We start from the raw sequence: 23552 nt of genomic DNA on the forward strand, positions 1-23552 counted from the left end.
TTATTATTATTATTATTATTATTATTATTATTAATAATAATAATTATTATTCATTAACCAGGGTGTCTTTTAAATTTTTTTTCCTGAAAACATCCAGATAGAATTATTATAGATAGACTATTATTATTGGTTTAAATAAAGCTAACAGTTTTATTTATTAGAGCGTGGCAATGTCGAATAACACTATCTGTCAACTATTCATACCTTACAAGTTACAAGAACAAAGTTTCTTGAGTTGGATGGGGCAAAACGCCCATGTTAAAAACATTGATAATGCATAAGATTTCCAAAGGAATGAAATATATTTTTAAACTACTGCCACCTGTGCATATACAAGGCAGTAGTGATTGAAAAAAACTGCATCTTGCCCCATCCTACCCTGTTAATTCCAAAATGTACCATTTTTTTAACTATTTTGAAAGCACATAATAAAACAATACATTCAGTTGTATTACAGTTGCAGACAAAGTTATAGGCACTGGGTAATAACATGGCATTTAGTCTTTAATTTTTTTTTTGTTGTTGTCAATAATGATCTAAAAAATATGTTGCCCTAAAGAGAAGACATGAAAAAGAAGACCCCGGTATCAAGCACCCAGTAAACGACACTGCTGGCAAAGCAACACTGATAACGGGACCCGTTCGTCTTTCACTGCATGTACAGTCGTTCTGAGTTATCTTAAAATAAGTTACAGGAACTCTGGAAGCCACGCTCACCAGTATTGCTTTTCTGGTCAGCTGTCTGAATGGGTCCATGTTTATAATGCTCTTGAATGAGGCGATCTTTTGGCACTGGATCACATGAAAAACAATTCTACACATGCACATTTAACCTCATCCATACTGTACTTTGTGTATTTTTTTAAAAACTGTGTGGAGTCAGCGGTGAACGTATATCCTACGTATATCCAGCGGTCACTATAATAGGCAAGTGGGTGGAACTATTTTTAAGGAACTGTATTTTACAGTTAAAAAAAATAAAATAATTGAACTTGTTCATGGCCCTGCGGCAACATTACCCTATTTTTAATTCTAAAACGCAACATTATTTAATTTGTAATAATGGTCTTATACTCTCTCTTCCTTCAGATTTTACCTTTCCATTTTTATATTTTATTTTAAAGATTTGAAAGCAAACCAATGCCAAACACAACAAGCTATAATATATATATAATAAATGAAAAAAGTGTGTGTGTTGGGGGGGGCGTAAAATATACAGTTTGACCACCCCCCCCCCCCCCCCCCCCCCATATTCAAAGTGTAGGGGCATGTACCCCTTCTTCCCCATGTGTTAGGCGCCTATGCTTGTAAGTACACCCTGACTAGTGAAAATTAGGTACTTGAGCACAACTGGTATCACACGAGAAAAAGCGGACTGGGAAATGCCAGCAACAATTGCGACTGTTTAAAACATGCTTTCAAAATTTCGTAACAAATTGATGCAATGTAAGTGTCGCAATTGCCAGCAGCAATATTTTTGATCTCCACCCTGTTTTTGCGAATCTCTGCAGGAACGCCCAGAATTACATTTAATTTAAGGCTGAAAGTCAAATAAGAACTGCGGCTGCAAAGCATTCGTTAAAATAATGCTAACAGCGTTGCGCTTGTTTTGTACATTTCATGCTACACTTCCAACTGGTTTGCATGTGGTTTGCAATGATTGCGACAGACGCAACACATTAATACATCTACCTCTCAGATGTATCTGAAACAAACACACATTGGAAATATGAAAAAATGCCAAGTTATCAAAAGTGTCCAGCCATTTAATGGAGATATAAAAAACACAAGCCAAATCTCAAGAAACCATTGGGGAAACCTTGCCCAGCACAAAGCAAATAGACACAACTGTAAAACCGATGGGGGCCAAGGTTGCTCCAATTGTTTCTACTAACTTGGCTTGTGTTTTTGATGCAAGTTCGATCCGCTTGTATTGTGCCTGAAAAACACAAGTCAAGTTGGTAGAAACAATTGTGCCTATTTGCTTTGAGCTGGGCAAGGTTTCCCCAATGGTTTCTTGAAACTTGGCTTCTGTTTTTGATATCTCCATTTAAATGGCTGGGCACTTTTGACTTGGCGTTTTTTTTCCCACATTTCCAATATGTTTTTGTTTCAGATAGGAATGACACCTTTAATGACACACTATTGACACTTTTGGTGATTGTACTGATATGTTTACATCACTGTTGTAATAAACACCCACTAGAGGGCAGTGTTACATTGTGCTATATAAGAATGTGCTGGTGTTAATAAAGGGTCTTCAAATGGTAACTGGCGTGGTGTGCAGTCATAACAAAACAGTGACGTCATTATAATACTTATATATATATATATATATATATATATATATATATATATATATATATATATATATATATATATATATTTATATATATATATATACTTTATATATAAATAATTTGCATTGCTCCAAACTTGTATGTATTTTTTCGAAGAGACATTTGTCTATGTTGTATAAAAATTATCAATTGTGGTGGGGTAAGACATTTTTTTATTGATAAAACAGCCTTAATTAAAAACTGTATATTGCCTGATGGGAAGATTCATTCTTGATCATGTATGCTTACTCCAAACTTTAGCTGTTCTTTTCCAAACAGATATGATTATATAATTTATGTGGAAAAAGCAATGTTTAATACTAGAAAAGCCAGTTTTTATATTTTATTAAAACCCGACTGTAGTGAATTTGAGGCTCAGACAGCAGCTGTCAACAGGAGAGGCGAGCTCCGCCTGTTACGTCTTTTCCACAGACCCAGCTTGTATGTAAAATAGCGAAATAGTCATGTTTTTAAAGTCACATTTTCTCGCATGGCTCTTCGCTGTGCGCGCACGTGAAGTGAAAGCAAGCAAAGAGGCGTTCATAAGAGGCCCGGGGGTGCAAGATATTGAAGAGTATGGTATGCCGAAAGGCTCAAGACGCAGAAGTGCGATTAACACGTGTTAAAATAATTAATAAAAAAAAATTAACGCGTTAATCGCCAAAATTAACTGAGATTAAGTGACAGACCTACCTTCCATCTTTTGAACAGTTGAACAATGCACATTTTTACAGTTGTAAGTTACATCCTTTGAAGAGTTGCAAGTTCCATCCTTTGAGGTTTTAAACACTTTTTTAAAATGTAGTCCTGTTGTGCACGATTACAAAACAAAAATAAAGTTACGGAATACTAGTGTAGCAAACCAGCTATTGCAAGACTGGAGACGGGAATAACCGTTGAATAGCCAACAGAGGCAGTTTCCATTGCAGTGGATTGATTCGCTAAAAATTTACGGATTAAAAAAAAATATGCGACAAGCTCAATGGAAATGGGTATAATTCGCAAAAACGTGTACATTTATTCGAACTTTTAAAAACCCTAGACCTTAGGGTTTTAGGAAAGTTGATATTTTCAGAAAATACGAATTAAGGTGCCTTAATGCGCATAAATTTAAATGGAAACAATTTTATTCGCATAAAATAAGCGAATCCCCCAAAGTGCACTGCAGCTCCTAAGGAAGTTCCTTACTGGGAGGAAAAAATGTCGACTAACAGTAACAGGTGCAACTGGGAGACTGCATATTCTGCACAGCTAGCCAGTTTATACAGAGCGATAGCAATTCTCTTTTCTGTTGGTATAGGTGATCTTGGGCTGAACTGTTCTGGAGCAATATACGGTTTTAATTCTCCAGTTTGAACAGGTTTTAATGGTTTGAATATGGTTTTAATTCTCCAGTTTGAACAGAATAATGTAACCTATTTTAATATCTATACGTCACATGTCGTGAACACCAATCTTTCCTGTACAAATACATTCCTTGCTTTTATGGCATGAATTTTATTAATATATAAAAATGACTCTGATAAACTCATTTAACACATTTTAATGAATATTTTATTGTAAATATATAAAATTCAGTAATAAATGTAATTAATTACAAAGAAAATTCAGTACATTTACCATGAATAGCATTCTGCCTTCCCCCCTTTTTCTTTTGCAATCCACGCAATTTAGAAGTATAGTGACATCAAACATTAGCCTAAATAAAACAAAGTTTGAAACCCCCTTCGTAATGTTCTCTCTTGATTTTACACAAACTGAAACAATTGCTCTATATACGACTGTATATAAAAATCAGTCAGATGCTTAACTTCGTGTTTATTCCCCGTTTATTAATAGAGAAAATAAGAGGGGGGTAAACAAAGAAAAACATAATATGAAAAGTGTGTGCTTATTAAACGTTTAACATTTCTCATAATTACAAGAAAAGGTGAAAAATGCTCCTGTAATTTATGAGAAAATAACCCTTATAGTAGGCTATAACCAAAATATAATTTAATTTAGTTAAGTAAGATTCTTATGGGGTAAAACAAATCAAGCTGTAGGTAGCCTATTGTAGAATTCAGTACGAATTCTACAATATAAAATGTATAGTATTCAGGTACACCGGTCAAATATTATGGTAAGATTTTTCACCCGAGAATACTGTAACAATCTTGGTTCCCGCAGGCAGGCTCATCACACAGGGAAAGGCAAACCACACACACAGGCGGGCGCGAACCCGGTATCTCACGCACTAAAGCAGAGCGCCGATACCGCTGTACAAAAGAGCCGGCTAACTTGCAAGGAGCGCATACCGGGCTGCGCATATCGGGCTTATGTCTTTGTGTGTGATTACGTCACCTACCAGTCCTGCTGCTGCCTTCCCCCGTGCACGCTACAATACTTTCATAATAATATTTTTTTGTGAATACTAAACTGATGGGAAGTGAAGGACAGTAGACTGCTGTTTAGTAAACTGGGGTTATTCGCTAGATGTGATACGTCATCGTACAAGTAAATACATTTGTAAAGTAAAATCAGGGAAGAGTGGAAACGGTATGTCACACTATTTTTCTAGCGTATTTCAGTGTCTGAGAAGCCAGTGAAGAGTCTTGGGAGATGGTACGATTGGGATCTAAAGGACACAGTTCGTGTGGGAGAAGTTAGACAACAAGCAGTGGAAGGGTTGAAGAGCATAGACAGCTGCCTCTACCAGGCAAACTAAAACTCTGGTGCTTTCAGTTTGGTCTACTGCCGAGGTTGCTGTGGCCACTGACTGTGTACGAGGTTTCTCTGACAACAGTAGAGAAGCTGGAAGCTTTAATCAGTTCATACATCAGGAAATGGTTGGGAGTTCCACGCTGCCTCAGCAGAGTGGGACTTTATGGTAAAGAAATACTGCAGCTACCAGTCTCCGCTCTAACCAAGGAGTTTAAGTGCGCCAAGGTCCGACTGGAAATGACATTAGTAGAGTCACGCGACAAATGCGTAAGGGAGGCAGCACCTGTGTTGAAAACTGGAAGAAAGTGGGAGGCAAAGAAAGCTGTGGAAGATACAAAGGCTGCCCTTTGAATCGGTGATATCATGGGGCAAGTTCAACATGGAAGAGGGGGTCTTGGTTTCAGTTCAGCTCCTCCTACATGGCACAAGGCAGCCCCAGCTCAAAGGAGGAAGCTGGTAGTCAACGAGGTGCAAAAGCATGAGGAGAGGATGAGGTGTATAAAGGCCATTTCCCAGGCCAAGCAGGGAGAATGGATGAGATGGGAAAGTGTGGAACAACGCAAGATTGGCTGGCAAGACCTATGGTCAATGGAACAGAGCAGGATCAGTTTCCTCATCAGGTCAACAAATGATGTTCTCCCATCACCACAGAACCTAAACCTCTGGGTAGGAGAGGATCCCTCATGTCCTTTGTGTTCATCATTTGCAACATTAAGGCACATTTTGACAGGATGTAAGGTCGCTCTTAGCCAAGGACGGTTTACTTGGCACCATGACCAGGTGCTGCGATGTTTGGCCTTAGCATTGGAAGACAAGCGTAACATGACCAATAAGTTGCCACCTGTTCCATCAAAACATTACACACAAAAGACAACATTCCTCTGCCCAGAAGAGCAACCACCAAGAAAAGGTGTTAAAACCAATCCTCGCCCAGGACAACTGGAAGCTGCTAGAGACTGGAAAATGCTGGCAGATGTTGGTCAACGGCTTATTTTTCCACCTGAGATTGCCACCACTAACCTTTGACCAGATATTGTCTTGTGGTCTGGATCCGCACGCCTTGTTCACCTGGTAGAGTTAACAGTGCCATGGGAGGATGCTGTAGATGAGGCGTATGAGAGGAAGAAACTGCGGTATGCTCAACTAGCCACTGAAGCGGAACAGCGAGGATGGAGAGTCCGGGTTTACCCAGTGGAAGTGGGTTGTCGAGGATTTGTGGCACACTCTACAACCCGGTTTCTCAGAGACGTCGGATTCAGTGGCCAAGAGTTGCGTCGCACAGTGAAGAACTTATCTGAAGCAGCAGAGAGGAGCAGCAACTGGCTGTGGTTGAGACGGAAAGATTCTGGCTGGGGATCTCAAGCACATTAGAAAGAAAGAAACGCTGATGTACGGGTAAATAAGCTGTGTTAAGTGTTACTAAGTATTTGAATTAAATACCCATAACGTGTTTCAGCTGCAGAATCGTAAAAATGAATAAGTTATAAGCACTTGCTTCTTCAACCGCCAGACCCGCAGGCATATTCTTGAAATGTATTTTTTGTTTATGACTGTAAGTCGCCCTGGGTAAGGGCGTCTGCTAAGAAATAACTAATAATAATAATAATAATAATAATAATAATAATAATAATAATAATAATATTGAAATCAAAACAATATAGCCGACAATTTAGTCTGGGCTTGTAATAAAATCAACATCATTGTGAAATAACGTATTATAATCCTGTTGAGTGCTTGAAACATTGATGAAAGTCATTCTATACATCATATATTATTATTATTATTTACACTACATTTCTCAGGCAGAATGACTGTGCCACCCTGAGTGTGACGGTGCAAAAAAATTAAATTGCGTATTCTAAGCTCTGCACAGATCAGTGACCATCGGGACTGATGCTAAACGAAAGCCAGAGACTGTTGCATTTTACAATGCAATGACGTATGATGTGGATATACTGGATCAAACAGCACAGCTGTATTCTGTCAAAGGTGGTACTCGCAGGTGGCCTGTGTCTGTTTTTTATAATGTTGTGGACCTGGCAGCAATCAACCTTTGGTTTTGCACACTCACTCGGCGGGACATCATTTTGCAGGTAGCAGAAACATTTTGATAAGAGACACGAAAGCCGGCTGGCAAATGCCCCTCAAGCTTCAGCCAGCGCTGCGCCCACTGGCACACGGAATAAAAGACAATGTCAGGTTGCCTGCAATAAAAAACAGAACTTTTGATGTCTGCGCCCGTTGTGAAAAGGCAAGTCTGTGGCAAATACACTGGCACAGTTGAAAAGCGTGTTTTCTGTGTAGATTGTACTTAGAAAGCTGTAATAGAACTCTGAACATACAGACAGAGCCTTTGAACTGTTTCACTGAAAGTGCTTTCACGTTGCATGAATTCTGTTATATTTTTGTTTTATGCAATTTTTATAACTAGTTATTTATGTTTTATAATTTTATATGTGCATACAGCTTTCTACACCTGTTACAGCGAAGTTTATTGCGTAAAGTTTATTTTATTACAGTTTTTCATGTTTATGTGTATGTGTTCTTTGAAAAAATAAGAAAAAAGTTAAATTTTCAATGCAGTGTTTCTGCTCTGAAAATGTTATGTATGATGTTCATAAATAAAAATATTAAGCTGTATCTGATTGTTTGTTTTTTTCATTTTCATATCGAAGCCGTTTTAAAATGGAGCCGCACATTTTGCAGGTGCGACGGTTGTAGGGAGTCCGAAATCTTGGCGGTTCTAGTGCTAAGGCAGTAGAACCTGGAGAAAGTATGCGGCGTAGCCCAGCTAGCTGCAGTACAAATATCGGACAGCGACACCCCTCTGAAGAGGGCCCAAGATGTAGCAAAAGCCTCTAGTGGAGGTGGGGGCAAACCAGCACCATCACACTGTGTCCACAATCCAATGTGACAGACGCTGCTTTGAGATGGGCTGTCCTAGGGTCTTTGTCCCGTGACAGACAAAGAGCTGGTCAGACTGACGCAGGGCTGTGTGCATGGGCTCAAACGGGGCCTTCGTGAGAGCCTCCAGTACAATAAGAACAGTCCTCCTGGGAGGGCGTAATCGCTGAGCGCCTTCAAGAAATCAGGTAGCCAAGAAATGTGCACCCGGAGACACGAATCTACGGGAGCATGGCATGCAGAAATAGCCGCTAAATACACCTTCAAAGTGGAAGGTGACCTACCAGCATCAAGCAGTTCTTGCAGAAACTGTAAGATAACTGGCATAGGGCAAGAGATTGGGTCATGGCTTCTAGCCAGACACCAAGCTTGAAAATTCCTCCACTTGTAGGTGTACAAAGACCTAGTGGAGTCTGCCCTAGTGTTCTGCAAAGTACCCACAACTGCATCTGATAACCCTAGGGCTAATCAGCAGTCCCTTTCAGTGGCCAGACCCATGCCAAAGAGTGCCTCTTTTCTGACTGAGGAGATCCATGCGCAGTGGGATCTCCCAGGGTTTGTCTTGTAACAGCTGGCACAGGGTCGAGAACCAGATTCTCCTGGCACACCTGGGGACCCTCACTCGAGAGGAGGTCCGCTGCCCAGTTCACAGCTCCAGGAATGTGCATCGCCCGCAGGGACAGCAAGTTCCTCTGAGCCCACTACAAAAGCCTGAAGGCAATGCGATGCAACCCCGGGGAAAGTAGGCCACCCTGGTGGTTGACATACACCACCACTGTTGTGTTGTCCGTCTGGACCAACACATGTGTACCTCTTAGCACTGGGAGGAAATGTGGAGAACAAGGGAGATTAGCTGCAGCTTCAGCATGTTTATATGCAGGGACGTCCAGCAGTCTGACCAGGATCCACGAACTCCTCTGCCTTCCCAGACTGCCCCGCAACCCAAGTTGGAGGCATCTGTCATCACCACTTGGAGTTTGAAGACCACTCCCATATGTGTACCCTCACGCAGGTGAGAGGTCGTCTTCAGTCAGCGTAGGGCTGCCGAGCACACGTGAGACACCATCAGCCGACGGTGTCTGTTGCGTTTGGGATTTAGGTGGAACGCATTGAGCCATGCTTGTAGCGGGCACATGCAAAGTAGACCCAGCTGAATAGCCGATATGGCTGCGGCCATCAGACCCAACAGTTTCTGGTACAATAGGACGGTGACCTGCGATCCCTGTCAAAACAGAGAGAGGCAATCCTCGATAGCTGCAACTCTGTCATCTGACAGGTATACGCGCATCGTACTGGGGTCCAGCCAGAGCCCCATGTACGTCGTTGTAGCAGGGTGATTGACCTGCATGTGTGCAAATTAGTGTTGGTATAATTTGTATGGGGAAATGGGTTTATGGTGTATCATTTTGGAGTTGATTTGTATGATTACATTATTGTTTACAGACGGGCGCTCGATTGAGCTGCCTGCTAGGCTTGGTTGAGGGGAAGGGCAGTAAGTGATTGGCTGTGCTGGTCCTCAATCAGCAGGTGGATGGGTCTTGACCGAGTGTCCGTCAGTTCAAAAACGTCCACGGGAGATGGCTCGGGGCAACTGCAACGCCATGCCAGAGGGGAGCGGCATATACTCGGGAGGAGAGGGTCCGCTCTGCAGGAACGACAGCTATGCAACCCTGAGACTGTAAGCAGTGCTTGTGAAGGCAATGCACAGCCAAGGCCATGTGAAGCAGCAGGAGTCGTTGTATGAATACCGGCTCATCAGTAGGTTAGTTTAGGGGATAGTGATCCCATGTGATGTATAGCAAGGGTTACGTAGTGTAGCCGGTTCCTGGAGCGGGACACCTCGTTTTATAAGGCCAGCGCTCGCCTTCTGTGGCACCTTTTATTTGTAGTTTTTGTATTGTGTTTTATTTTGCATTTTTGTACAGCTTGCTGTATGTGTCCTCTGTGCGTTACCATGGCTGGTAACGTCACATGACCACCTTTTACTTTCGTTTCTGTTTTGTGAATAAATCCTGCGCGCCTGTGCCAGCATTTCAACTCCACCCCCAATGTCTCTCTGTATTGCTTAAACAGCGTCTACCCATGCACGTGACACGAGTAAGACCCTGTCACAGTCATGCACTGCACCGGTGTAAGCCGACTCTTTACATCATTGATGGTGAGGCCCATCCTCATCAGATGCTTTGTCACGACCGCCATGTGGGCCACTGCTCCCTCTCATGACTGGGAACAGATTAACCAGTCGTTAAGATAGTTTATTACTCTGGTCCCCTGCAGACGCAGGGGGGCCAGGATAGCGTCCATGCACTTTGAAAACGTACGAGGAGCTAGGTAGAGGCCGAATGGCAGCACAGTGAACTCGTAAATGTTTCCCTGAAAAGCAAAGCGGATATACTTCCTGTGCTCTGGACGAATGGGAACATGAATGTACGCGTCCCGTAAGTCCATGGTGGTGAACCAGTCACCCGGCCGGACAGACTGGAGAATGTGATGGTGAGTCATCTGGAACCTCCTCTCTTTTAAGAACCAGTTGAGGAGCCTCAGGTCTAGGATGGGGTGAAAGCCGCCATCTTTTTGGGCACCAGAAAATACCTTGAGTATTACCTCTCTCCGTGGGAGGTGGGGTCTACGAGACGAATGGCTCACTTGCACAGCAAGGCGACCACTTCCTTCTGAAGTACTGAGGCCTGGAGGGGGTCTGTCACTTAAGTTTTCGTAATACCTCGAAAGGGAGGAGGTCCCAAGCGGAACTGAGCACCCAGGTGTCCGAGGTGCAAGCGCGCCAGTACTGCAGCTGTGCCGAAAAGGGGGTCTGAAGCCGCCAGCCTTCAGGGGCCCTGCCTGGGGTGTTTAGGGTGGCTGTCTAAGGCGTTGGCCCTGGAAATGCCTCCTGGGATGCTGGTGTGTGGGCTGGCCATGTCCTGCGTTCCCTCTGTCTGCTAGGTGAGCCCAGTTGTTCACTGCTGGTGTGCCCTGTAGGCGATGCCTTAGGTCACCCAGCGGAGCTGTGGGGACTGGAACTGTCCTGGTGACAGTCCGCATCGGAGGAGCTTGCCAGCGGTTCAACCTGCCCCACGTGGGAGCGTGGAGAGGGAGCAACGCGGCCACCTGCTGGGATGCCTCACGTTCCTGATGGGATCTCTGCAGGATCTCCTCCACAGCTGGCCCAAAGTTGTGTCCCGGGGATATAGGCGCGTCTAGCAGCGCAGCCTTATCTGCATCAGGGACCCTGGCTTGCGACAACCACAACTGTCTGTGAGCCACAATCAAGCTAACCAGGCTCCGGCCAAGAGCTTGCCCTTGGAGAAGGGAGATCTGCAGTAGCGTGGCCACTGGCTCAGGGAGCGGTGCTTCGCACAGTACACTGTCCATATAGCCTGTCGGCATGCTCGAGGCGAGCATGCCTGTCGGCATGCTCGCCTCCATTGCATACAACCACTTGATGTGTATTTCTGTCACCCTGCACTGAGGGTTTGGGCACGCCGGGTCTCTGGCCAACCCTCCCACCGGCGGGGCCTTAAGCAGGGCCGCGATGGTGGAGTCTACTGGGGGGAACCCCACCAGGCTCAGCTTTTCCTGCCTTCTAGAGAGGCAAGCGGTGCGGCCTGCTTCAGCACGCTAGGACCTGAGGCCAGACGATCCCAGGAGGATACTACCTCATCCATGAAGTCCGGGAAGGCTGGGAACTTTTGAGGGCGAGGAGCCATACTGCGTACGGAAAACGGACCAGCGTGGTTCTGCTGCTGGCGTCCAGGGGACCTGCAGGAAAACTGCAGCGCGTCCCATCAGTGCCGAAACTGAGCTAGACAACGGGGGAGTACTGGCTTCTGAGGCTACCTCGAAGCCAGGTTCTTCCTCAGCAGGGGGTTTGAGCTCCCCTCCTACCTAGTATGTGCACCGTGTACGATGCAGCACCATGCATTCTTGCACTAGCGCTGTAGCAGTGGGCACCAAGCACCGTGTGCACCATGCACTGTGTGCACTGTGTGTACAAAGCACCATGCGCACAGAGTACTGTGCACTACGTGCACCGTGTACCACTGTGCGTTCATGCACTAGCGCTGTAGCGGTGGGCACCAAGCACCATGTGCACCGTGCGTACCGAGCACCGCACGCACCGAGTACTGTGCTGCGCTGTGTCTGTGCACTGAAGCTCTAGCGCTGGGCACCGTGTGCCGTGTGCAATAAGCAACTTGCGCACCGAGATACTGAAGTACCAAGGGCTATGTTTGCGCCGCGGTACCGAAGCACCGGGGGGGCAGCTATGCAACTGTGCCTAACCTAGCCGCGCGGTCACACACCTGGTCAGCGCATAGCATACACCAGGGAGACACAAGGGCCGAAGCCATGGCGGGCGGTTTGGAAGGGGACAGTGAAAACCGCGGTAGAAATAGATGGGGGAGAGCACACTGTTTGTTTAAAAGGCCCGACTCACCGAGGTGGGCGGGCCTACACAGCCGGCAAGGTCTACTCGACAGCAGGGAAGCGGCAAGGCCTAGCCCCGTGGAGGAACTGTGCATTCTCAAGAAGGAAATAGCCAACCACTCGCGAGGGTGACTGTACAGGCAGTCGCTCACACACAACAGACAGATAAAAAAGCGCGGCCTACCACACAAGTGAGGAGGCCGCTGAAAGTCAGAGTCATTGATTCCGGGAAAGTGGCGAGCCAGCTTTCAGCACAAATGCAAGGGAAATACAATCGACTCGAGAAGTTCTTTTCTATCAACACGCTCAGCTCAACACAGAGGTTTTACTGTACTGTCTTGAGAAGGATAAAGAGAAATGGCTTCCTCAGGATGACGGTTCTAATCCCTCGTGGGTGGGACCGAGTGTCATCCCAGGAAGGGGCCTATCGGCAGCTCTGGTATAGACAGCTCAGCAATTACCTACCCAATGGGCAGGCATATCCAATACATAATGTTGTTGGTGGTTGTCTTTCAATTGAAAGGGAACTCCGCTTCCAACACCACCCCCAAAGCAAGTGCAGCAATAGCCTGTCCTTTATGATAAGCAGCACAAGAAATATGTAGACAAAAATTACAAATTTTATATATATATATATAAAAAATGATTTCCATTACACGAGAGTAGATGTTAAAACTTCATGCTGATATATATATGGCAGCAGTGTGGAGTAGTGGTTAAGGCTCTGGACTCTGGACTCTTGACCGGAGGGTCGTGGGTTCAATCCCAGGTGGCGGATACTGCTGCTGTACCCTTGAGCAAAGTACTTTACCTAGATTGCTCCAGTAAAAACCCAACTGTATAAATGGGTAATTGTATGTAAAAATAATGTGTAAAATAAAAATGTAATTGTATGTAAAAATAAATAAATAATGTGATATCTTGTAACAATTGTATATATACAGTACTGTGCAAAAGTTTTAGGCAGGTGTGAAAAAATGCTGTAAAGTAAGAATGCTTTCAAAAATGTTAATAGATTATATTTACCAATTAACTAAATGCAAAGTGAGTGAACAGAAGAAAAATCTAAATCAAATCCATATTTGGTGTGACCACCCTTTGCCTTCAAAACAGCATCAATTCTAGGTACACTTGCACAAAGTCAGGGATTTTGTAGGCATATAGTCAGGTGTATGATTAAACAATTATACCAAACAGGTGCTAATGATCATCAATTCAATATGTAGGTTGAAACACAATCATTAACTGAAACAGAAACAGCTGTGTAGGAGGAATAAAACTGGGTGAGGAACAGCCAATCTCAGCTAACAAGGTGAGGTTGCTGAAGACAGTTTACTGTCAAAAGTCATACACCATGGCAAGACTGAGCACAGCAACAAGACACAAGGTAGTTATACTACATCAGCAAGGTCTCTCCCAGGCAGAAATTTCAAGGCAGACAGGGGTTTCCAGATGTGCTGTCCAAGTTATTTTGAAGAAGCACAAAGAAACGGGCAACATTGAGGACCGTAGACGCAGTGGTCGGCCAAGGAAACTTACTGCAGCAGATGAAAGACACATCATGCTTAGTTCCCTTCGCAACCTGAAGATGTCCAGCAGTGCCATCTGTCAGAATTGGCAGAAAACAGTGGGACCCTGGTACACCCATCTACTGTCCGGAGAAGTCTGGTCAGAAGTGGCCTTCATGGAAGACTTGCGGCCAAAAAGCCATACCTCCGACGTGGAAACAAGGCCAAGCGACTCAACTATGCACGAAAACACAGGAACTGGTTTGCAGAAAAATGGCAGCAGGTGCTCTGGACTGATGAGTCAAAATTTGAAATATTTGGCTGTAGCAGAAGGCAGTTTGTTCGCCGAAGGGCTGGAGAGCGGTACACGAATGAGTGTCTGCAGGCAACAGTGAAGCATGGTGGAGGTTCCTTGCAAGTTTGGGGCTGCATTTCTGCAAATGGAGTTGGGGATTTGGTCAGAATTAATGGTCTCCTCAATGCTGAGAAGTACAGGAAGATACTTATCCATCATGCAATACCATCAGGGAGGCATCTGATTGGCCCCAAATTTATTCTGCAGCATGACAACGACCCCAAACATACAGCGAAAGTCATTAAGAACTATCTTCAGCGTAAAGAAGAACAAGGGATCCTGGAAGTGATGGTATGACCCCCACAGAGCCCTGATCTCAACATCATCAAGTCTGCCTGGGATTACATGAAGAGAGAGACGCAACTGAGGCTGCCTAAATCCACAGAAGAACTGTGGTTAGTTCTCCAAGATGTTTGGGCCAACCTACCTGCCGAGTTCCTTCAAAAACTGTGTGCAAGTGTACCTAGAAGAATTGATGCTGTTTTGAAGGCAAAGGGTGGTCACACCAAATATTGATTTGATGTAGATTTTTCTTCTGTTCACTCACTTTGCATTTTGTTAATTGATAAATATAATCTATTAACATGTCTATTTTTGAAAGCATTCTTACTTTACAGCATTTTTTCACACCTGCCTAAAACTTTTGCACAGTACTGTATGTAAGTGAGGAAATTGGAATTCCAGTTAAGCAATATGTTTGGTATTGTAATGACCTGTGCCCTTAGTGGTGAAGCAGAAGATGGAGCACGTTGCCAGGTACAATTAATAAGTAATTTATTACTCGAAATAACACGGTCCTTGTTTGGGCCAAGACCACGCCACTAAAACAATAAAAAAAAAATCTATTTCTTTCCTTCACTCACTGACCCCCACTTTCTCTTGCTCAGGCACTCGCTCTCTCTCAGTCTCTCGCTTTACGCCACTCCCAGGCTTTGGTCTCACACACTCTCTCGCAGTCCCTCTCCCACTCAAACCTTGAACTCTCTCCTGCACGAGAGGTATACCCCCCACACCACCTCCCCCCTGCTGCTCCCACCCACTCCACCCAGACTGACCAACCGGGTCTATCACTGCTCTTCTCCCCATTCTAGGCGGCGTGGTAGCAGCCTCACAATATGTGTAACAGGTACACAGGACAAGACAGACACGACAAACAAAGGGGACAACAGTAGACACACGACCCGGGTCGCTACAGTATGTTAAAATAAACACACTGTTTTGACTATAATTTAAAACTGTCTGTGCTGTCTGACGTTACATCTGCGTTTACTGTATTGTTTTAAAAAATATAAAATAAAAATAACATCAGGATCCATCGAAATGATTGCGGTTGGTAGTCCTATCTGTACTTCTAATAACAGAACAGTTTCGTAGCATGCAACGCTGCTGTAGTTGTATACGTATTTTAATATAGCGGTTAAAAAGACTGCTCCGGTAGGTATACATGTACGTCAGGTAGGCTAGTTCTATTGTTGAGCTTAGACTTTTCTGTGCAATACGCTGTACACTAGCCTTAAGAAACATCTATCATGGGTACCTACCAAGGCCAAAAAAAAAGTCACGTTTGTAACACAAAATATATTAAATTAGCATAGCTGGGAATTCGTTGCCAGCGATGAAAGTGACTCTCAGGATCAATAATAATAATAATAATAATAATAATAATAATAATAATAATAATAATAATAATAATAATAATAATAGAAAACGTAATTTAAGTTAGGCCTACATGTTACATATTTGTTTAATGCAGTTATTACGTTTTTAAAAGTGATCATTTTAAGCGTGCTGAAAGCAGGCCAGATACAAACCTCGTGGTGTAACTTAACGTGTTTGTTGTATTAAAAATGTACAAGTTTGAGATTAAACAATACAATATTTTTGATAATGATACTTATTGCTTTTATTGTTCATTAAAAAAAAAACATTTTTGAAGTTTGTATTATTATTATTATTATTATTATTATTATTATTATTATTATTATTATTATTATTATTGTTGTGCTGTAAGCGCCTGTGTTCTGATATCTACAGGGCTGTCTTATAGTGGCTTTAACTGTTATTATTATTATTATTATTATTATTATTATTATTATTATTATTATTATTATTATTATTATTATTATTATTAACAATGGTCAATCTAATTCCGTTTTAAAATACAAATTCGTACTGCTTGTTCATTTTCAAACGTTTTGCATACCGTATCCTTGTTAACCAGTGCATATAAAAATACTGTAATAATAATTTCGCTTTATACTTGAGGGTGTACAATACAATCTAATTGTGCTATAAAACAAAACTGTTACTTTGTTCCAACTGACACACAACATTTTAACAACGTTGCTGGAATGTTTAAATTGAGTTACGATGTTGCTACAAGGTTGTGTGTTAGCGGCTATTCAATGACCGCATGAAGCATGTGAAGCTAGAGATCTAATATAAACGCCGATCTCAAATAATCGCTGGTCTCTGTGGGCAAATATTGTAAATAAACGCTGGATGCGTTTAATTGAAGTTTTACGGTAGTTAATTTTTTTATATGATTGAATTCAAGCAACATAACGAAGGTATTCCAACATACCGGTAGTTAAAAAAAGAAATAACTGGCCCCTTGTTCTTACTTACAGGCGTTCATAGTTTTGTTGATAATTAAAAAAATATATGATTTACCGTCGGTTTTATAGTTTGTTATTGGTTTAATAACCAATAATATGCTCCAGTTTGGATACAAGTAATTTAAAGTTTCTATATTTTGTCATTTTCTTTTGAAACAGAGGAGGGAGGAGTGATTAACGGCCCCTAAACAAATAATGTCGCTTCAGAGCTGATAGAGGTTTGAAAGCTCGCCCTTCTTAAGCCTTATTCATCATGCTAATATATTCTGTGCACGTGTATTCATTTCTGTTTCTGTACTCTCGTGCTCCCAAATGTACCAAATTTATATATATATATATATATATATATATATATATATATATATATATATATATATATATATATATATATATATATATAAACTGCAGAAGGCGGTTACCTGGGTCATTAAATTCAATATGCTAGTTATTCCTTAATTATCTAGTTGATATTCAAAATAATGTAACTAGTAACCATTGGATTTTCTCTTACAGTTTAAAATAAATGTTGGTGAATTAAAAATAAATGTTATGCAACAGACTTTTAAAACATTTTTTTTTTGTTTGTTCTTTTTTTTTGATGTTTTTAAATAGGCTATACTTTGGATGCAAAACAGTTATTTTTTTACTAGAGTATAAATACCAACATGTGTTTAAATCAGTTGCATATGTTTTATGTCGAAACATGTGATTTACAATGTGGAGAAAAAGCTTTCCATTTTCATGAAAAGTTAACTCTGTACTTCTGCTACTACTAATTAGATTATATATTCAGTTATTGGTGGTGTAATCGGAATTAATAAGATGCATGTACATTTTGCTCGTAAAAACTATAATTAAATGGTCTACAGATTTATATTATTTTTTTAAAAAATAATGATATAAACACACAGGTTAGAAAATTATTTTCTTTTTCACACCATGATTTGGAAGTTTGTGACTCCCTTATTTTTAATGGAAAAATGTTCATATATGGTGTTGTCCTTCAAAATGTATATTTATTCTGAAATTAGAATTGTGGCTACCAAAACATTGTGGTTTTCTGGTGAAAAAAAAAACAAAACTGTTTAAAATGTCAATTCACAGATGCTTAAAACTTGAAGAATATAAATGCTGATGTTTTTGATGAGAGGAAAAATAACGTAGGCCCTATGTATATATTTTTATAAATAAATATACTCGTTTGTTGAGACTTCATTAGAGAACAGGGGCTCGTTTCTATATGCACTTACGCCATCGTATCTGACAAGCAGACTATGGGATAGAAGTACCGTTTCTATAAAACGTCGCACACTGTCACTACCTGGTCGTATTACTTCGTCGTATTCTGTCGAAACCAACTTGGTGTATAAATACGACAGGTAGATCTCACGGTCATGTTCCTGTTTTAAACCTTCGGAAACATGCTGCTCTAATATATGCAGTGTATTTAAGCATAAACAGAAATATTTACAACAGAGCATCGGATCATAGGAATTTTAATAGAAGATGTGTGCGCCGCATTTTTTACATGGTTTCGGATGAAGACATTATTGCCAAGTACCGTTCTTTTTTTTTTTTTTAAATCCAGCATTTGTTATTTTGTTTTTATTTTTTTCTATTTCAAGGCGGGCTTTATCTGTATTAATTATTTCGGAATTACAGCTGCATATATGCAATGCAGATTGGCGCCTTGGGAGTGCCGAATACAGAGACTGAGAGGTACGGGGTTATTGGAATCTTCTTCCTCCTCTGTAGGAGGGAAACAACTAGTAATAGATATACCAATCAAGAATACAATGATCTTGTGATGCAATGTAAGCCTATAGGCACACATACACTATACAGGACACGCATACAAACATTGGCTTTTCTATCACAATATTTGAAACAGAAACACCAAACACACTCATTACATACTTAAAATGAATGCCTATTAATCATGGATCAACGATGTGATGTTATTGTGATATCACATCCCCCGAAACACCCTCAGTGACAGACGTCCCTTCATCAGCGGGTCAAACTGATAGGGCCTATTTTTTGTCTGTTTGTTTGTTTGCCTGCATCCATGTTATACCACTTCCTTCACTAACAGAACTAATTGTGTTAGCAATTTGGTCATTTTCTTTATTTTTGGACATAGTCGTTACACGGTTGTTCAGTTTAGAAAAAAATAAATCCTTACTTTCGACTTCGAGAAATAGCCTACCTGCAAGCTAGCCCTGCTGAAATGCTTCCTTTCTGTTTGAGATGTCATTCTCATCGCCTCCGAACACACCCAACAACCACCCTTGTTAATGATGTTTCTTTATATATATATATATATATATATATATATATATATATATATATATATATATATATATATATATATATAGGCTATATTTTGACTTCTAATATGTCACGTGTTCTGATAGATTTACATGGAATAAATAAAAAATGGAAAATGGGGTGGTACAACATTTAAAACCTGTTGTTTTGAAACACGACAGGGACACAGATTCGAGTGGATTACAGACACTGGTGATAACCTATCGAGTTGTATTTGAATTTACAATCTCGCATTATAGAAACGACCTCCTGGAATTTAGAAGCTTAAGACAAGCTGACCTAGTGTTGCCAACTTGGATAAATATACAACTCCACGCACATGAAATGACTTTCAGGAACAAAAAACAAAACAAACGAAAAAAACGCACACTTTATGAACTATTAATTTATCAAAGTAATACCGGTAATAAACAGAAATATAACATGATATAATAGATTTATATAATATAAATCTGCTACAAATAAATTGTTTCTGTATGTTAGTTTGAGTGCTGCAAACTAATTGACAAGGATGAAGAATAAAACCAATCTTCCTAGGCTGTACAGTCGCAGACAAAAGTATTGGCACCAACTTATTATACCATAATTCAAGGTAACAGATTCCGACAAGAATTTAGTAAAACCGCTTTTTAATAAAACAAAACGCAAAATACACACTTTCTAGTAATTTAACAACTAATCTTTATCAAACAACAAACAAACTTATTTTTAATGTGTTAATGACAAAAGTATTGGCACCCCTGCTTTAGTATTTTGTGTGCCCTCCACTTGCTTTTATTACGGATTTCATGTTAAATCTTGTTGGTGGAATCTGGGCTCATTCTGTTTTACATATTTCCTTCAGCTCAGACAGATTGGATACACAATGCTTAGCTACAGCTTGTTTCAGATCAGTCCAAAGCATTTCTGTTGGATTTTCCTTAAAAGTGGTTTGCAGCGAGGTCTGGGTGCAGATGACTTTGTACAGTTCTTTCGTGCACTAGTAGACTTGATTCTAAATCTGGATTTATTTTTAGTGCTCAGACGATTTTGCTACCTGCTGTAACCGTATTTTTCTTTGGAAATCCACTTCTTTCAAGCGTTTCAGTTGAATTAGTTCTGTGGTACGTTGATTATTGCTCTGATGTGTGGATTTTGTTTGGCATTGCATATTTCTTTGTTACTGTTCTGTAGCCGTTTCCTTGGTTGTAGTTTGCTACGAGTGCTTTTCTCAAACGTGAATCCAACTCCTTTGTCTTGACCATCATCTGCTGTGTTTCCAAAACGCAACAGATGTTAAAAATTATCACCTCTTTTTCTTGCTATTGACTTTATAATGCAGTTAAATGATGTTCAATCAATTACATTAGTTTTATTACACGTTTACAGAGTTTTGATGTAAAGTTACCAATACTTTTGTCATTAACAAATATTTTAAGTAGCTTAAACTTTTTTTTTAAAATAAAGATTGTTTATTCAACTACCAGAAATTATGTATTTTGGTCTTTGTCATATTCATTAGTGGCTAATGTTCACTAAACGCTTGTATCTAAAAAAAAAAAAAAGAATTATGTGTAGGGTGCGACTGTATGTGAGCCTTACAATTTTAAATACATGTAATACATACGGCCATCGATCTTTACCTTAAACATGCTGGATATTATTAGTATTTTAAATGTATCATGAAAACGCCTGCATGACCTTTTTTTGTATGGTTTGGACGTATTTTTATAGGATGTCCAGGGGAAAACTCACAATTTTCAGTGTGGAGTAGTGGTTAGGGCTCTGGACTCTTGACCAGAGGGTCATGGGTTCAATCCCCCGTCGGGGACACTGCTGTTGTACCCTTGAGCAAGGTATTTTACCTAGATTGCTCCAGTAAAAACCCAACTGTATAAATGGGTAATTGTATGTAAAAATAACGTGATATCTTGTAACAATTGTAAGTCGCCCTGGATAAGGGCGTCTGCTAATAAATAAATAAATAAATAATAATAATAATAATAATAATAATAATAATTTAGTTACCTTGGATTTCTGCAACTGACATTTGTGGGTTTCCTCCAAATCTTTTTTTTTTTTTCTTTTTCAAAATATATTTTTTGATTTTAACATATGCAAGGCGAATCTCAAACTGAGGGATGTCAAGTTTTTTCCCGGAAGCCCACCCAATCATCAGTTTTAAATCATTTACCACGAAGGAATACTGCAGTTTGAGAGTTTGTTCATACAGCCTTATATTTCACTAATGTTATTTGCCTTCCTGTACACGCTGCCTTCATTTTGCTCAGCCTTTTTAAAATGAGATACACATATTTCAAGCATGCGCCCTTGAATACATTTTACATACTCCATGTACTTAATGTAAAAATGCTTTTGTGAAGAAAAGAAAACAATCAAGGGCAACTTTGGCTAAAATTGCAATTTAAAAAGTAGGTAATAAAAAAGCTATCACACATAATTTTAGTAACATGTAAACAGATAATGCAGGATACGCGTATCTCCGAAAAAGCCCACCAAATAAGTGCATTCTAGAAATAGCAAAAGTAAAATGAGAAAATTATATATTGGTCTATCAAAGCGCAGGCCTAAAGTAAAGCGATAAACAATCATATACACATATAATGCTTGCTAAAGCTGTTATTTGTATATAATTGTTTTTAATATGATGGTATACAGCCTCATTGTAAAGAAATAATCAAGGCAAGCTCTTACCTATATTGGAATATCTGGCTGGCATCGGTTCGCCCCGACCTGGCAGGTGCAGTACAGAGCTGTCAAAGGCGGACGCGATCCTAGCTGCCCCCATATCTGGCCTTACATAGGCGTAGTAGGAGTTGCGGTAGGAACCGTTAATGCCCCTGCTACCGTATTCACTGCAGTTGGAAGTGATGTTTAGGGGGCTGGTGTAGGCATCTCTTTCTCGGGCTGCGGCTGCTGCAGTTGTTGCCGTTATGGGGTGATTTGTGGAGACGGAGAAGCGGGAAGACACCGGAGATTGATGGGAAGAGGAGTCGACTGGGTTGTAGGTGGCAACCGGGTTTGCGCCAGGCTGCACCCACACAGAGGGGCTGGGGACTGGGATGCCATGCTGAGAAGAGGCGGTAGTCTGGAGGTAAGGCAGCGCGGGTGTCATAGAGGTGACCCGGGTAGTGGGCACACAGAATGGGGATGTGATGGTCCCGCTTGGCATAAAGCTGGCCGAACCCTCATAGGAAGGGGGTCCATGGTTTGCTGCCATTGCGAGGCTTTGGTACATCTCCTTCTTTGGATTCCCGTATCCCCCAGGTGATACAACCAACCCTACAAATACCTATGTGTCATGTCCATAGAAATCCTTCTTGTATTCCAAACGGTGTAGTATATCTGTTGGCTATTATTGCTTGCTTGATTGTTCTTACTGACGTTATTCTTTAAATTGAAAAATATCCAACACAATTAAAGACTTGAAATGAGCACCCCAACCAATCCAGATCTTGACTTACATTTGTCCGTGTCTCCAGCTTTTGTCGAATAAAAAAATAAATAATAATAATAATAAAAATAACAACGGAAATTAGAAAGCTGCTGGGATTTATCAAAGGAGGAAGAGAGTAGATAAGCAGGGTCCGTGTCCTTGCAGGAAGAGCCACATCGGGGTTTTTTTTTTTTTTGTTATTCAGGAGAAGTTGCCAAAATCGTTGCTATAGGCTGTCCCGCTGCCTTCCTCTCTCTTTCTCTCTTCAGATCGGTATCAGCCGAAAATCCTTTCTGTGTCTGGCCCACTCCGGCTGCCACTCTGAAACAAACAGACACAGAGACGATAAAATGTATGAAACACACTTGCTAACTAAACTGAAAAGCACACTGTTCATGTCAAAGTTTTTTTTTTTAAGTCCTAGACTTCTCAGGAAAACGGTCTTCAATAACAATTATAATTAAAATAATATAAAACCTAAACTGACATTCAACCACTAAAGACGTCTGGTTACACGTGTCGTGTGGTGACTCTATAGTTGCAAATAATTTGACACAAGAGACTGACAAAAATATAAAGATAACTTGCATGGGTTGATAGATGTAGCCAGACAAGATAGACAGACCTTGTTATCACACTTATACGCAACAGTAAATTAACAGGCGATTCCACCTCGTCAGCCTGATAAGGATTGGACTGACCGCTGGCCCCAAGCCCAGTGCGCAGTGACAGGCGCCCTATGACACCTCTTTAAACGAATATGAAACAACATTAATATTTGCACTTATATCAGTTATTTATTTTTATTGTCCTGGAGCACAACACATATCACTTCTTGGCCCATATGTTCGTAGCCACTGTATTTGCACATTTTCTATTCAAAACACATTCAGTTTCACCTATGCAGGAATAGTTTTCTTGCACAAGGAAATG

At 41.0% G+C, this 23552-nt stretch overlaps 1 protein-coding gene and 1 long non-coding RNA gene across 5 annotated transcripts in view; one reads left to right on the forward strand and one right to left on the reverse strand.

The window, feature by feature from the left end:
* The window catches only part of gata4 (GATA binding protein 4), a 68428-nt gene extending 45283 nt beyond the window's left edge, over positions 1-23145 (reverse strand). Inside the window, exon 1 of one of the 3 annotated variants that reach the window (XM_059024326.1) lies at positions 21878-23145. In XM_059024326.1, coding sequence (XP_058880309.1) covers positions 21878-22421 — 544 coding nt within the window. In that variant the 5' untranslated portion in view covers positions 22422-23145. The remainder of the gene's footprint in view (positions 1-21877) is intronic. The other 2 variants (XM_034003079.3, XM_059024325.1) reach the window with 2 other exon arrangements.
* LOC131737145 (uncharacterized) overlaps positions 22169-23552 on the forward strand; it is a 45716-nt gene continuing 44332 nt past the window's right edge. For both annotated transcript variants that reach the window (XR_009328717.1, XR_009328718.1), the window contains exon 1: positions 22169-22277. This is a non-coding gene — a long non-coding RNA (uncharacterized LOC131737145). The remainder of the gene's footprint in view (positions 22278-23552) is intronic.

Source organism: Acipenser ruthenus, chromosome 5 (assembly GCF_902713425.1).
Source record: "Acipenser ruthenus chromosome 5, fAciRut3.2 maternal haplotype, whole genome shotgun sequence".
Lineage (NCBI taxonomy): Eukaryota > Metazoa > Chordata > Actinopteri > Acipenseriformes > Acipenseridae > Acipenser > Acipenser ruthenus.